The sequence below is a fragment of the Channa argus genome, chromosome 17 (genome assembly GCF_033026475.1).
Source record: "Channa argus isolate prfri chromosome 17, Channa argus male v1.0, whole genome shotgun sequence".
Lineage (NCBI taxonomy): Eukaryota > Metazoa > Chordata > Actinopteri > Anabantiformes > Channidae > Channa > Channa argus.
In genome coordinates, this window is record NC_090213.1 from 12,867,864 (window position 1) to 12,882,307 (window position 14,444).

At 41.0% G+C, this 14,444-nt stretch overlaps 2 protein-coding genes and 1 long non-coding RNA gene across 21 annotated transcripts in view; 1 reads left to right on the forward strand and 2 right to left on the reverse strand.

Moving 5' to 3' along the window:
* itsn2a (intersectin 2a) overlaps positions 1–10,041 on the forward strand; it is a 35,911-nt gene extending 25,870 nt beyond the window's left edge. For 13 of the 16 annotated variants that reach the window (XM_067481030.1, XM_067481031.1, XM_067481023.1 and 10 more), the window contains 19 exons: positions 283–515; positions 614–654; positions 748–914; positions 1,183–1,216; positions 1,345–1,466; positions 2,388–2,484; positions 2,743–2,934; positions 3,100–3,144; positions 5,679–5,800; positions 6,006–6,112; positions 6,373–6,556; positions 6,694–6,792; positions 6,926–7,093; positions 7,247–7,459; positions 7,679–7,800; positions 7,875–7,957; positions 8,100–8,183; positions 8,280–8,453; positions 8,899–10,033. In XM_067481030.1, coding sequence (XP_067337131.1) covers positions 283–515; positions 614–654; positions 748–914; positions 1,183–1,216; positions 1,345–1,466; positions 2,388–2,484; positions 2,743–2,934; positions 3,100–3,144; positions 5,679–5,800; positions 6,006–6,112; positions 6,373–6,556; positions 6,694–6,792; positions 6,926–7,093; positions 7,247–7,459; positions 7,679–7,800; positions 7,875–7,957; positions 8,100–8,183; positions 8,280–8,453; positions 8,899–9,050 — 2,439 coding nt within the window. In that variant the 3' untranslated portion in view covers positions 9,051–10,033. Of the gene's footprint in view, positions 1–282; positions 516–613; positions 655–747; positions 915–1,182; positions 1,217–1,344; positions 1,467–2,387; positions 2,485–2,742; positions 2,935–3,099; positions 3,145–5,678; positions 5,801–6,005; positions 6,113–6,372; positions 6,557–6,693; positions 6,793–6,925; positions 7,094–7,246; positions 7,460–7,678; positions 7,801–7,874; positions 7,958–8,099; positions 8,184–8,279; positions 8,454–8,898 lie in introns of all 16 variants that reach the window. The other 3 variants (XM_067481024.1, XM_067481026.1, XM_067481019.1) reach the window with 2 other exon arrangements.
* On the reverse strand, positions 1,321–5,384 carry LOC137102031 (uncharacterized). Of its 2 annotated transcripts, XR_010911170.1 has the most exons (4): positions 4,275–5,384; positions 2,370–2,499; positions 1,916–1,963; positions 1,323–1,460 (listed from the first exon to the last, which is right to left on the reverse strand). It is a non-coding gene; the product is annotated as an uncharacterized lncRNA (long non-coding RNA). The 2 variants fall into 2 exon arrangements; XR_010911169.1 differs by lacking the exon at positions 1,916–1,963 and having other exon boundaries at positions 1,321–1,460.
* Positions 10,042–10,057: 16 nt separating the features above from the next.
* Positions 10,058–13,364, reverse strand: fam228a (family with sequence similarity 228 member A). Of its 3 annotated transcripts, none has more exons than XM_067481049.1 (6): positions 12,786–13,364; positions 12,557–12,633; positions 11,496–11,678; positions 11,344–11,421; positions 10,544–11,167; positions 10,058–10,195 (listed from the first exon to the last, which is right to left on the reverse strand). In XM_067481049.1, exons 2-5 carry the CDS (start codon positions 12,629–12,631, stop codon positions 10,841–10,843), a joined length of 663 nt encoding a protein of 220 aa, XP_067337150.1. In that variant the 5' UTR covers positions 12,632–12,633; positions 12,786–13,364; the 3' UTR covers positions 10,058–10,195; positions 10,544–10,840. The 3 variants fall into 3 exon arrangements, with proteins under 3 accessions (XP_067337150.1, XP_067337149.1, XP_067337148.1); XM_067481048.1 differs by lacking the exon at positions 12,786–13,364 and having other exon boundaries at positions 10,544–10,628; positions 10,744–11,167; positions 12,557–12,770; XM_067481047.1 differs by lacking the exon at positions 12,786–13,364 and having other exon boundaries at positions 12,557–12,770.
* Between the last annotated feature and the right edge of the window lie 1,080 nt (positions 13,365–14,444).

A 14,444-nucleotide genomic window follows, 5' to 3' on the forward strand; every position in this document is an offset into this window, starting at 1 on the left:
ATATTTATAGCCCTTTTCTATTTAGAATTTCTCTCTGCTTCTCTGTGGGTCACACAGACATTTACAGATCTCCATGTCCCAGCAGACCGTGTTAGTAGGTTAGGTCTCGTGGTGTAAAAGAGTCAAGTGAAATGTGTCATTTTGCAAAAGTGATATTGAATATTGTTGTATATCATTGTTTTATATGACATACTGTATGTTTTTGTGATTTAAGTGATTGTATAGTTGAATTCCTCACTTGGCTGAAGTCAAACTCTCTTCTCCTCTAATCTTACTCCTCAGTCCTTGCTCCCTCTGCTGGCTCGTGCTATCTCGTCATGGTCAGCCACCTCTGAAACGCACCTCAATCCATCCACTGGTGTAGGCGATGTCATCGCAGCGCTGCTGAGCTTCTCACAGGGTGACATCATCAGCGTGCTGCAGCAAAGGGACGACTGGTGGTTGGGACAGCTTAACGGGACGCAGGGATGGTTTCCTAAAAGCTATGTCACTTTGGAGTCAGGTGGCAATACAGAGTATGAAGACACACATGAGAACAGAAACACACATTCCTGTATTGTAAAGTTTTTGGTTAACGTAAGATTTAAATGACTATGTGTTGCTCACATTCTAGTGGGGATGCATTTGACTCATCCGACTCTATTCAGCTAGAGGGTAGGTGTAGTTTAATCGTTGAATAAGCTTCTATAACAATTTTTTTTAAAAGTGTTGATGCCAAACCAGAATCTCTGCTTCATTCTTAAACAGAGTATGTGGCCTTGTACACGTATGAGAGCCCAGAGGTTGGGGACCTGACATTTGTTGAGGGGGATGTTGTCATGGTGACAGAGAGAGAAGGGGAGTGGTGGCGAGGATGTATAGGGGACCAATCGGGGGTGTTTCCCTCTAACTATGTCCGACCTGTTGAACCAGAGGTGAGTCAAGTTGTATTTTGTCATTAAAAAGAGTATTGTCATTGGCAACTTGTTAATTATTTCTCACCAAATTCTTGTAAAAACAGAAAATGAATTATTGTGCATGACCCAATAATTAAGTAAATAACAGACATAACTTACACCATTAAGATTTGCTTAAAGATTATATATTCTGTTCTACAATAAAAAAAACTTAACATTAAATATGTTATTAATTTAAATTAATTATATATTTTCTCATTTATTTCTTGCCACTTTATTATTCTAGGTGTCAAAACCTGGAGGTCCGACCAAGAAACCAGGTGAGGATGAGCACAGCAACTCACATAGACTTCCCACAAACACAGGCCGTCATAAACTAATGATTAACTCTATTATTCTCTTGACATTTACCTAAATTCATCCGCCGTAATGTCTGCTCGGTCAACAGAGATCGCCCAGGCAGTCAACGCCACTGTCGCCCCAGCAATGCATCAGCTGCGTCTGTCTCCAGGGCAACTGATTGTGGTCCTGGCCAAGAACTCCTCTAGTTGGTGGCTTGGGGAACTGCAGGTCAGCCATCAAGGCAATCATTAGACAGTGTAGTAGCCATTTTATGTTTCAAAGATCAAATGAATAGTGTAGCTGTTAAACATTTCAGTAACGGTGACTTGTTTTACGAGTTCATTTGGATTCAAATGCTATTGTGTAGTTCGAGTTCAATTGCACCTTGGAGGTCTGTTTAACAGTCAGTTTTCTTAATTCCACCGCACGTTTACAAAGGTTTTTTTTTAAATATCTACAGCGTAGGTGTTTTCCACCTCTGCAAATAAAAATGACACACTGAGAGTAAACGGGTTTTTAAAACTTTGCTGATACTGTAGATGTGTTTGTAACTGCTGATGTCTCAGTTAAGTGAAGAGCTGGACAGGAAGTGTAGGAGGTGGACAGGAGGTTACAGGAGTAATAACAGGCCTGTCTATAAGGTTATATGTCTAAGGCAGCGAGAGGTCAGTGCTTACAGTGCAGTTTGTCTTGGGGCTGCAGCTGTAACTCTGGTTAAGTTCTCACTGAATGGAAACAGTAATGAGACCGCAGATCAAGTTAGCAGCAAGGGGTGAACAGCCCAGACAGTGTGGTCAAAATGTAAAGCTCAGTTTGATGAAACCACAGCTGTTTCAAAATATACAGTGCACTCAGTAATTAATATGTTAATCTTATATTTTTATAAAAATTGATGATGTCGGGTGTGACATAGAGGAGCAACCTGTCATTCTGCAGACAAGAGGCTAAGCTTTGGCTCGATTAATGTTTGCTCTGAGCATGAATGTCTTCAAAGACACCACATTTCAGTATGAATTGCAGTGTTGTGACTGTGGAGGTTAGGCACTCTGCCCAAAAAATATAAACATTAATCAGCTCATCTCTCTATTTAAAATTCAGAAGTGATGGAGCGGGAGATTGATCTACTCTCACTGGCTCTTTTCCCTCCAGGCTCGAGGTAAGAAGCGACAGAGAGGCTGGTTTCATTCCTCTCACGTCAAGCTCCTGGGTCCCTCCAGCAGCAAGTCTTGTCCCTCTCCTCTGCCAGGTAATGGCTGACACACTGTGAACACAACACCTTATTCATGATGATTAATTCATTGTTATTAAAACATAGTTAATATAGTCTACCATAACCATTTTAGGTAGATGTGAAAAGTTCAAGTCTCTCACAATAGTAACCAAGCCTGATATTTCCTTAAATAGTCTGATTACGTACAACTGTATTTGCTCTGTCGCTAGAAGCTGATTGACACTTAATTGTCAGAGCCTTAATAACAAAGCATTGACTGTCCCTGATGTTTAGTGTGCCAAGTTATAGCAATGTACGACTACACCGCTGCCAATCGGGATGAGCTGAGCTTCTCCAAGGGGCAGCTGATCAACATCCTGGACAAGACCAACCCTGATTGGTGGAAAGGAGAAGCCAGTGGGGTCATAGGCCTGTTGCCCACCAATTATGTCAAGATGACCACAGAATCAGACCCCAGCCAACAATGTGAGTAAACGCCACAGGTTTTTTTTTTTTTTTTTTACTTTTGTTTCAGTAGGAGTCAGAATAATCAATAAATCACACATGCAGCTGGAAAAATATATCACAATGGAAACCATTAAAAATTTATTGTTGCTCATAAGTCTGATTGGTTGACTTGACTCACTCCAGGTACAGTTGAATCCAATTCCATGTCAGAGCATGGAGAGACTGACGGTAAGCCTAAAACAGTTGGTTGTGTCAATCGCTGAGGGATTGCTCATGAAGTTGAACCCATTGCACTTAAAAGGCTCAATCCCCTAAACATTTTCATGGATATTTATTCGAATAGTATTTCTTAAAGAACAAAGCAAAATAAAGAAAAAAGTGTTCCTCGAATCTAAGCAATCATATAGGATTGGGTCTTTTAAATGTTGCAAAATGAACTGCACCAACATTTTATACTGTATGAGAAAATTGACACCCCTCTCATGGGTTTGTGGTAAATAGGAAGCAGCAGTTAGCTTAGCATAAAGACTGGAACCAGGGGCCTACTTCTGTCTGAAATAAAAAAATAACGACCAACCAGGCATCTAAAGCTCACCATATAATATGTTCTCATTTCCTCAAACATTACAACACGCAAAAAGACTAGCTTTGTCTTTTCTTCCCCCAAGTCTTTACGCTGAGTTAAAATAACTAACTCTTACCTGTACATTTAAGTTCAATCGACCATAATGAGAGTTGTATCAATCTTCTCATCGGATCAACACAATTGACCAACCACTGATAAGTTTCATGTAACACAAGCACATTCTTCATCCTAATCAGTCCCATTTTGGAAAATACAATGCAGTTGTGCACCATCAATGCTCCTGTATTTACTGTACACTGATCACCATTCTGTTGGGGAAAGTGTGGTTTTCCACTTGTTTGTATTCATTGCTCAATCAAACATAGCTGATCTGAAAAAAAAGACCCTATTCTTAAGCAGGAGGTGTGTGTTTGAATTAGTATTCACAAGCCTGCGCGTTCTCCTCACGGCAGTGGATCTGTGTTAACAAGAGTGAACTCACTGGACGGTTAATTAGGATGAACTCCTAAAAGCCGCAGACACAAAACGCAGTGAAATTTTAATTCTAATGAACATTTCCTGACTTTATACACACCCGAGTACACACAAGGTCTGTGCTTCATTAGACGAAAGAAATGTAAGAAATTATCATCATGCTCCAGCTGATATAATTAGTAATAACATTTACATTTCCAGAAATACATTATTAATGCATCTGCATGCCAGAATCCAGCATTAATATTTAAACTATATTAATGTCTGCTGTCTCTCATCTCTCCTTCATCTCACTCACCTCCCCTCCCCGTTCCTCCGCTTCATCTGTTTTTTCTTTCCTCCGTAGGACAGTAATGCTGGCTTACCTCTCTACTCCTCCTTCTCTTCTTCCTGCTCCTAGCTCCTCTTCCTCCTCCCGCTCCTCTTTCTCACCCCTCCTGTCTGAGCCAATCCGAATTGCCCTGTCGCAACAGGAAGCCCTGCCGCCAGCAAGAACAGCCCAGCTCTGCTCCCAGCTTTCCACCTCACTCGTTTAGGACTGTGGTGTTCTGTGCTCCTCTGTTTGTGACCCCTATCTTTAAAGTTTATTTTCCTACTTCTTTGAACGTCCACTTCTGTCTTTTCTTATTAGGCATTAATTTCTCACCCTCATCCCCCTCGCTCTCTCCTCTCCTGTGTTTCCCTTGACGTTTCTTTAATGGACTAATTAACAACGGGAGAGAGGCAGAGGCAGCTAGGCATGAGTTTTAGAGACTTTTGTCCTTCTGATACAAAGGCGTGGAGAGGGCAGATAAATGGAAATATGGATCATAGCAATCCGGTCATACAGGATAATGAAAATAATATGTAAATGGCATAGTCTTTTAGTTTTCTAAATTAAGGCTTAAGGAACAGTACGATAAAGCATTTTCTAACAGGGTCACTCATTCTTGCACTAACAACATTAAACCTTGCTAAAAATGGACCAACGTGAAGACTCACTGTTGCTTAAATCACCAATAACCTTGATTGCTGCTTGCTAATGGCTGGATTTAAACAAATTGATTGTGATTTTATGATTCACTTCTTATGCATTCTTACATTTATTAATGCTTTGAATAAATACTCATCCTGTACTGAACTGTGATGTCACCAGCAAAAAAAAAACTAAATGTGCAGATTTTTGCAACTGCCTAGCATAGAGTCAGATAAGGCAAATCCGCATACATTGTTGATTTACATCCAAGTTCTGCCAAGTTGGAACCCCAATGACTTGAACTATCACCCGAGTCTTCCTCTGCTCTTTCACTTAAGCATTACCTACTTTATTCATTCACATCTATGCAATCATTTGGAGTAAGCACTCCACCATGAAAGGTGCTTTAGTTTTCTTCAAGTCCGTATCCTTGGTAGCAGTGTCGTTAGCATTAGCTTTGCTTGGTATGTTCTTTAAGTTTATGTACTGCAACTACGATGTGCCTCACTCTTGTCTGTGCATTACATGTAAATAAAGTATCCGAACTATAATAAAGGGAGATTTTAACACAGGGGACTGTGTAGTGTGTTTGGCAACTCTACTGGTCATATCTTCTCACACACCATTGGAATGTCTGACCGGAAAGTGTTTGTGCGTCTGTTTGCCATGCACGTGCCTGTGTGTGTGTGTGTGTCTGTGTGTTTGCGTGCATGCATGCATGTGTATTTGCATGTGTCTGTGCTGTAGGGTGTGCTGACCTGATGACACTGGATACCATGACCCCTCAGGAGAGGAAGAGACAGGGTTACATTCATGAGCTGATCCAGACTGAGGAGACCTATGTGGAGGACCTGGAGCTGGTACTAGAGGTACAAATGAACACACACACACACACACACACACACACACACACACACACACACACACACACACACACACACACACACACACACACACACACACACACACACACACATACACACGAACATAATTTAAAGGCTCAGCCTTTCTTTGGTTAAAGTGGATTTTATCTGTTTCTGTCCCTATGTGTTTGTGTATATTTATGTCTCTCAGGTCTTCTACAAGCCAATGTCCGAGTCAGGCCGTCTAACAGAAGCTGAGATGGGAGTGATCTTTGTTAACTGGAGGGAACTGATTATGTGTAACACCAAACTACTCAAGTAGGTACCCTGCAACTCTGAAACAGATGGTTTCTGGCCCCTGTAGGCTAAAAGAACTAATTGCACTGCACATTGACTTTAACAATCAAATTATTCTCAACAGTTTAACAAGTATAGACACACACACACGCGCACACACACAGGTCTCTGTGAGCTTCAAGATGCAACACTTTCCATTCCATTTCTTCTGACTCTGAGCTTGTGCAACTTTTGTTTGTTATTACATGTGGTTGGTTTTTATGCCTGGTTTTGTGTCCCAGGGCCCTACGTGTCCGTAAAAAAACAGGTGGGGACAACATGCCAGTTCAGCTGATCGGAGACCTCTTGGCGTCAGAGCTTGCACACATGCAGCCGTACATCCGCTTCTGCTCCTGTCAGCTAAACGCCGCTGCCCTGCTGCAGAGCAAAACATACAACCAGCCAGACTTCAAAAACTTTCTTAAGGTACGAGTTGTGAATGATTGATAGCGTGAAATCATAAAATGGAAGTGACATTAAACTTTATTAGAAAACACAAATCACAGAGGACAGGTGCTCATAAATGCAGTAAAACTAAAATCTTTCTGCTTCCTCTTGAGCAGAAGATTGCCACAAACTACCGCTGCAAAGGAATGCCTCTATCCAGCTTCCTCCTCAAGCCCATGCAAAGGATCACACGCTACCCGCTGCTCATTAAGAATGTATGTGGAAAACGCCCTCAGTACTGCACGTCTACTTTAAATACTCCCCGTCCACTGCTTGCTTTTTTCCTGCTATTCATTCATTGATGTCCCTGCCTCTTTATCCTCCTCTGTAAACCTTCCTAATGGGCAGATCCTAGAGCACACCCCGGAATGCCATGCAGACCGCGGGCCCCTGAGAGAAGCATTGGATCGAGCCGAGGAGCTGTGCTCGCAGGTCAACGAAGGCGTCAGGGAAAAGGAGAACTCAGATCGACTAGAGTGGATACAAAGTCACGTCCAGTGTGAGGGACCTATAGAGGTGAACAACTGATGTTAATTACAGTATATGACCATTTAATGAATGACCTTTTTTTTTTTTTTAACTAAACCTCTCTCCTGTGCTTTACCGTGTGCTTCCTTTCCTGCATCTCTCCCCGGCGATGCCACACTTCTCTCTCCATCTTTCATTCAGCACTTGGTCTTCAACTCACTGACTAATTGCCTAGGGCCTCGCAAGCTGCTACACAGCGGTCGGCTGTACAAAAGCAAAAGCAGCAGGGAGCTGTGGACTTTCCTCTTCAACGATTTCCTCTTACTCACACACAGCGCCAAACCGTTCTCCTCCTCAGGACCAGACAAGTTATTCAGCCCAAAGACCAACATACAGCTCAAGATGTACAAAACGGTAAGAAAGAGGCAAAGGAGTATATTATGACTGTAAAAATATGGTGAAAAAATACTACCTGCATTATTTATTTATGATAGCTGACCACTACCTGTAGTAAATGGGAATGTTTTACTTCTTCTGTATCATTTTCAGTATTGATTCTACAAACAACAGTTTAAATGATTTTCCTTTGCTGGCCATCATGTTATTCACGCATCATTTCATTTTCTTCCCCAGCCTCTGTTTCTGAATGAAGTTTTGGTGAAAATGCCTCCAGACCCCTCTAGTGATGAGCCTCTCTTCCATGTCTCACACATCGATCGTGTCTACACACTCAAAACTGAGACCTTGAACGAGAGGTACATACTGTGTGCACAAATAGCAACAATGACCTATTCTTTCTTTAGTATTGATATGTGTACTGTTTTATTAGGGCGACATGGGTCCAGAAAATCAAGGCGGCATCTGAGCATTTCATAGAAACAGAGAAGAAAAAGCGAGAGAAGGCTTACCAAGGTAAACACAGTTATACGGGAGGACAAGCAGAGCTAGGATGTCTACTGTATAAGCAGCTGTATGCATATTTTGTGTATTTGTGTATTCAAAATTATTTGATTTGTGGTTTCAGCTGGCAAAATGCTTTCTGTGTTTGTTTCAGCACGTTCCCTGAAAACAAGCGGCATTGGGCGACTGCTGGTAACTGTCACGGAGGCTCAGGAGCTCAAGGCCTGCAAGCCCAATGGTAAGATCCTTTCACATTTTCTTTCAAAAAATACCAACATACTGTACAGTTCTTAAACAATTTGTTAATTTAAAAACGTACATGATTTCTTTCCAGGTAAAAGTAATCCTTACTGTGAGCTGACGATGGGGGCTCAGTGCTACACCTCCCGGCCAGTCGGTGACACTCTAAATCCCAAGTGGAACTTCAACTGCCAGTTCTTTATTAAAGACCTCTACCAGGATGTCCTGTGTATCACCGTTTTCGAGAAAGACCAGTTCTCACCAGATGGTCAGTGGATAAGAAGCACACACAGCAGACTCAAACAGATGGATCATTAATCTTGTCCAACTTGCTTAAGTATTAGACATTTTTCTTTGCACTGTTGTTGTGTATGTGCTAAAAAGTCCCTTTTCACAGTTCTCTACACTGCCAGTACAGTAAGCAATTTTCATGTGAGATTTCTAAAAATAAGACAGGATGTCCGGCTACCAGTTTAATGTCAGATTACCTGATAAAAAAGATTTTTGTTTCTAAACATCAGAATGTCACAAAGGCAATACCTCTAGAGTCCAACAAGGTTTTGAACCTACAAAAGGTTTTCTAACCATGTCACCATGCTACCTGACAACTGGTGCTGTCTCTCTTCCTCTCTGGTGGCGATCATGATCCGCATGAATTTTGTGTGTCAATTCCATGTCACTAAAGTTAACAAGAATGTTTTCTGCTTCTTTAGATTTCCTGGGTCGCACTGAAGTTCCAGTGGCAACCATTAAGAAAGAGATGGAGAGCAAAGGTGCTGCAAACCGCCGTCTACTACTGCACGAAGTCCCCACTGGAGAAGTTTGGGTCAAGCTAGATCTGCAGCTTTATGAACCAGCCAAATAAGGAAAACACATTAGTGTAGCTGAACACTCCCTCGGGCAGAGACTTTCATTTTATACTGACAAGGATATTTTGCATAAGCAGAAACAAGTCTAAAAAGCATAAACGTGCCTTATTGTAGCAACGCAAGTGATGCCACAAGATAGTCTGGATCTTTTCTGCCCTATTCATACTTATAAGTTACCTCAAGACAAGGAGACCCTGGCAAAAATGTAGAACAAGAATGTAATTGCCAAGTTTTCATATTCAGCACTTAGTTTATAGGTTGGATAGTGTAATGTTCATATTCACAAATGTGTATACAGTGCTGTTTTAGTCCTATAGGGGGAATACTGTACATCTGGTCCAACATGTGTTTGTTTATATGAATACAAATTGTTGCCCCCTCATATAAATGTATTGCTATACAGCTTTATGTTGCACACTACTGCACAATGTGAAGTCCAGCTTCACCCTATGGTGCAACCAGGTAAGCCATTAAATCCTAAAAATGGCTTGAATAAAGTACATCCAGTAAACATGTTGCTTTGTAGATTGTTCTACATTTGTCCTGTACTTTCTCAACACATTTCTCTTGCCTCCCCCCGGGTCCTGGAGGCCAACTTTTGTATGTATGGTCCTCGGAAAACTGGAGGTAGTTAGAAGGGAATGGAGGTGACTAGTTATGATAAATTCGGATTTATTTGGATGTAGGCAAACCCTGAAGTAGTTGTAAAGTTGCTTGTTATTGTGGACATCCGCATCTGGAGAACCAGCAGGTGGGACGATGACACAGTCCATCTGTTGTGGCAGCTGCCTTTACATGGTAGGGTATGGTATCAAGCCTGGACACGTGCACAGTATCACTTCTCATGTATCCTCATTTGAATTGAAATACTTTGTGCATGTTGCAGTTATAATGTAGCTGTATCAAATAGTGACTTCAGATCTAATTTAAAAATTATAATTTTCAATTTTTATAATTGTATTTTTGTACCTGCTGAGCTCCCTTCCTTCAGTTTCATCTTCCACTGGAGTTTTTCTGGAAGCAGAGGCTGGATAACTGAATGAAACCTGTAGAGGTGTTTTGGCCCAGGGCACCACAGACTCAGTAAAAGGATGATCACTCTGAGGTAACTTCTTGATATGTCTTATTGTGTATTTGCATCCTAATATGGGTGATAAAGTTAAAGAGTATTTAAAAATGTATATCTAATTAGGCTTTAAACTGATTTGGGTTGAGTGAAACCTAAATTACACGTTTAATGGCATAGCAATGGCAAATAAGTAATAATAATACCTATAAGTGGCTAAATTCTGCATATGAATTCTCACTAAATGTTAAGCTGATATTACAGTAGCACAAAATAAGGAAGAACCTTTTTGAAAATGTAAAATTTTTTAACAATTTAACATTGTCTCACTTTTATTCTTCCAAATTTAGGAGAAAATGCCAAAGAGAAAGAAATCTTTTATATAGGTCTTACATTTCCAATTGGTTAAAAAAAAGAAAGTACCTGCTTCACAAGAAGCTATTCTCTTTTGCTCCTGTCTGTGATGTGGCTGAAGGTACAGCGGGTCCTTTATGTTGTCTTTATTGAGCTAAAAATAGAGCAGTTAGTGCAAGTATATTGTCAAAGACATTCGTATTACTTTACTATGTCCCAAAATGCTTTTTTGGAAAATATATGTGGAATGTTTAAGTCACATAAATCACCTGTGACTTTTTGATGTTGAGAAGAAAAGGATTGTACTCTTTGGGATCATAGGTTTCTAGAAACACAAAACCCTGAAGATGAAAGACATTAAAGCAGTTAGAGTAAGGAAGATGCTTTGGCTATATGGTGAAGTGTCTCTGGGAAAGAAACTAAACCCCTAACCGCCCATTCCCCTCCCCAGCTGTGCCGTGCTGGTCCAAGCCCGGTAGAAATTGGGGAGGCAGTTACCTTTGTGTTGCAGTGATGGAGGAACTGGCTATATAAACTCTGGAATCTCTTGGCCTCCACAAGGCTACAGGTGGACACACCGTCCTCCACTCTGCTCTGCAGGGGAAACCATACACGCTCAGTCCAGTGCTTGTGCAGCAGCTCCTTCCTCCTCAGCTGTGTTGTGTCCCGCTGGCTCAGAAATGTTTCCAACTCCTCAATAAAGACAAATATCAAGCAAGTTACAGATGCTAATGAGTCTTTTTGTGACACCTTGAAGAGAATCCCAACATAACTTACCCACAGTATAGAGGATATAGTTGACACAAACATAAAAAAACAAAACAGGCTCCTCAGGCTCCAAGTAAAGACCACTGTTCTGTATATCTTACCTTCAGTAACGCATTTTCTGTGTCCAATAAAGGTTTGATTGTTTTTCTCCACTGCCGATTTTCAGCCTCCATTTTTGCCTAAATTGTAACACATCCAGTAAGACACACCTTACTCTCCCTGTGTGTGTGCAGATATGTGTTGAATGCAGTACCTGCAGTTCTCTGTGGGTGGTGTGAGGGAGACATTCCTGTTTGGGCCTCAGCTTTGGCCCTGATGGTGATTGTTTATCAGTTATGTCTGAACTAACACATTCACTGCTGCTCCTTAACTTCGTGCTTGACAGAAGCACACTCCTTCTGGTGTCCATGTTGTCCTTCACATCTGTTGTGCATTCCTGAACAAACAGTAGAGTCCTTTTTGTGTTTGCACTTGTTACATACCAGGCTGTAGTTGGTCTGCTTTGTACAATTTTAATCCCAGAAATGTAGCTTATCTGACTTTACACTCGACCAAACATATGTCTCTACCTAAAACTTTAGAAAACATTTTACAATTATTATTAGACAAATTGTATATGTAAACTGGAGAGTGCCGGGTGGACTGTGAAATCTCAAAGATGTAGGTCCAGCACAACAGCAAGTGACAGATCATGTCCACTACCTAGAAGCCTGAGCTGCTTTTCACGGTTCCACAGTCACCTGATGTGGGACATGTCTGTTTATATAGGAAATATGCAAATGCTACCTCTAAATGTATAGTACATGGATTTGAATGTCTGATTGGTTTGCATTGCACCTGATCCTATTTCATGTGCTGTCATTGTTCAAATGAAATGTCTGTCTTCAACCCAAAATCTTTCCATTCATGCTCACTGAGTATATACAGATATGAAAGTGAAAAGACAGGAGAAAGAAGGGGCCACCATACATTCAGAAGGGCATTGTAACCCCTGTAAGAACATCAGTGGTGGCCAGGCTACAGGGCCTCTATTAGTTAAGTGTGGTAATGAATACTTACTTTACAAAGGTTCACAGTTTCACTCTCTATGAAGAGGTAGAGTGAATTGGAGTATGTGTAAGTGATCATTTGCTACTGAAAATACACATTTAAACATGAATAGTAAATACTGGGAAAGAGGAAGAAAAGCCGAAGTGCCAGTAACGTGAACTTTGAAGACTGCTTTTTTTCTTAAATAATTTGATCAGTGTTATATTATGCGAGGGCTGTTGAGCTTTTTTTTTTCTTTTTTAATTTCATGCAGTGGTACGTTACCTGTAATTTCAGTGAGCTGACAGGAAATGATGTGTGGAAGGTGATCACACCGTTGTTTTTCTTCATGGGGATCATCACTATGTCGAGGGATTTGTCAATCATTAAATGGATGATTAATGAAAATTACTAGTCTTCTGTGCTACACGACAAATGGGCTACATTTTATCAAGACTTTAGTAAGAATAACTCCACAAAGCAGGCACGTTTGTGTGTCACCATGGCAACTTACCTTTGTTGACATAAGGAGAGATCAGAAATTTCCAAAAAGAGAAGCAAAAACTGATAAAAATGTCCTTAGACACACACACACTTGAAACTGTAGAGACAGTTTTTTCTTCCCACAGACTGGCGAGAGTGAGAGAGAGCAGAGAGAGGCCTCCTGCAAGTGTCCTGCTGTCCAAAGAGTTTCCGTTGCTATGGCACCGTCACAACGCGATCCAATAGGAGAGGGCGGTGTAAAGACAACATATCTCTGTATATAGGACAAATACACTCCCAAAATGTAGTATGTGGCAGCTGGTGATAGACATAAGCCAATTAATTAATCAAAACTACAACGTGTAATTATGTTATCTATTGTTTTCCAAGTGTAGCATATGGGACCCCAAATTCTTAATGCTAAATAATTTACAAAACCAGAGTTAAAATCATTGTTTAATTTTATTATTTCAAATACCCAAGCAATTACAATCGTAGTCACAGTCCCATGCGACTGATCATATACTTCCCAATAACGCTCCTGTCGGCTGACTAAATACACATGCGTGATGATGTAGACAAACCACTTGAAAACCAAAGTCATGCTTTGTATAAAAAGCACAGCACTTCCATCCACTCGTGAATACAACTAATACAATGTATTAAATATCAGTCACAGAGGGAATTAAGGCTACTGATTAACTGGACAGGGAAGTGGCAAATAACACAATATGAACAATTAACAGAACAGAAATTTAAAAAAGCAAAAGAAACTGTTAGTCCGCCCTTACAAGACGCACACCCAGGTTTTTTTCTGTTGTGGGGATTTTTTTTTCTGGTAATAGTAGGTCACTATTCCCACCTTGTCGCGTGCATTTTATCCTGCCTAGTAGTAAGTTACCTCTGCCCTGTCTCGGTCAGCAGGTTGAGACAGTTAGTTCTCTAAGGAGCGTACAGTATGGCGGAGGCATCCTACATGAACAGCATGGTGTAAAATAATAACATAGGTGTAATTTTAAAAAAAGCACGTGCAAAGAAAGCATTAAAATTCCCCAGGTGACCACATTAATTTTACTCTCTCATTAACGCCTTATACGCTCAAACTGAAATGGTACTAGTTTTACGCAATCTGGTGGAATCATTCAAAACGAATCTTTTTAAGCCCCTGAATTCTGAGAGTTCTCTGGGACGCAAAGGTCCATGTCTGAGCTGCTTCACCAGGCCTGTAAAGCTGCTATGATTAAGTGCAGTAGGTGAAAGGGTTGAAGTCTCTCGGTCTTAATGCGCTCGTTGACACTTTCAAGGTGTTTCACGGAGGCTGCAAGGCTCGGGACACCTGCGGAGGATGCGACGACTTAATGTTTAGGTATTAGCTGCATAAAGGCAGGACAAGGACTTGTCCAGATCATAATCTGCTAGTTTCACTTTCTTTCTTTTCGTTGCCGAGTGCCGGACGGGGGGAGACTTCATGGAGTTTTGGACGTCGGTGACAGCGAGTATCGCCCTGCTCTGGATCTTCTGCTTTATTGACGGTTAGTGGACATTTGAGAGCTTTTCAGGAACTTGTGGCACCAGCCTGCTGGTGGCGGAAACAGATTTCCTAAATCCACAGTCAAAAGAAATAATGTTCATCTGGCGGTACCTTTAAACAGCTATATGGTTTCAAAACGCATAGTACTAGAATATTTTG

Bases quoted from the DNA above. Each gene is read 5' to 3' on its own strand.
- fam228a (XM_067481048.1), bottom strand. From the start codon at position 12,658: ATGATTGACAAATCCCTCGACATAGTGATGATCCCCATGAAGAAAAAC. The intron at 11,679-12,556 runs GTAACGTACCAC...CTGTTTGTTCAG, and splicing joins TCAGCTCACTGAAATTACAG to GAATGCACAACAGATGTGAA. The intron at 11,168-11,343 runs GTAAGATATACA...GTCTTTATTGAG, and splicing joins CAGAAAATGCGTTACTGAAG to GAGTTGGAAACATTTCTGAG.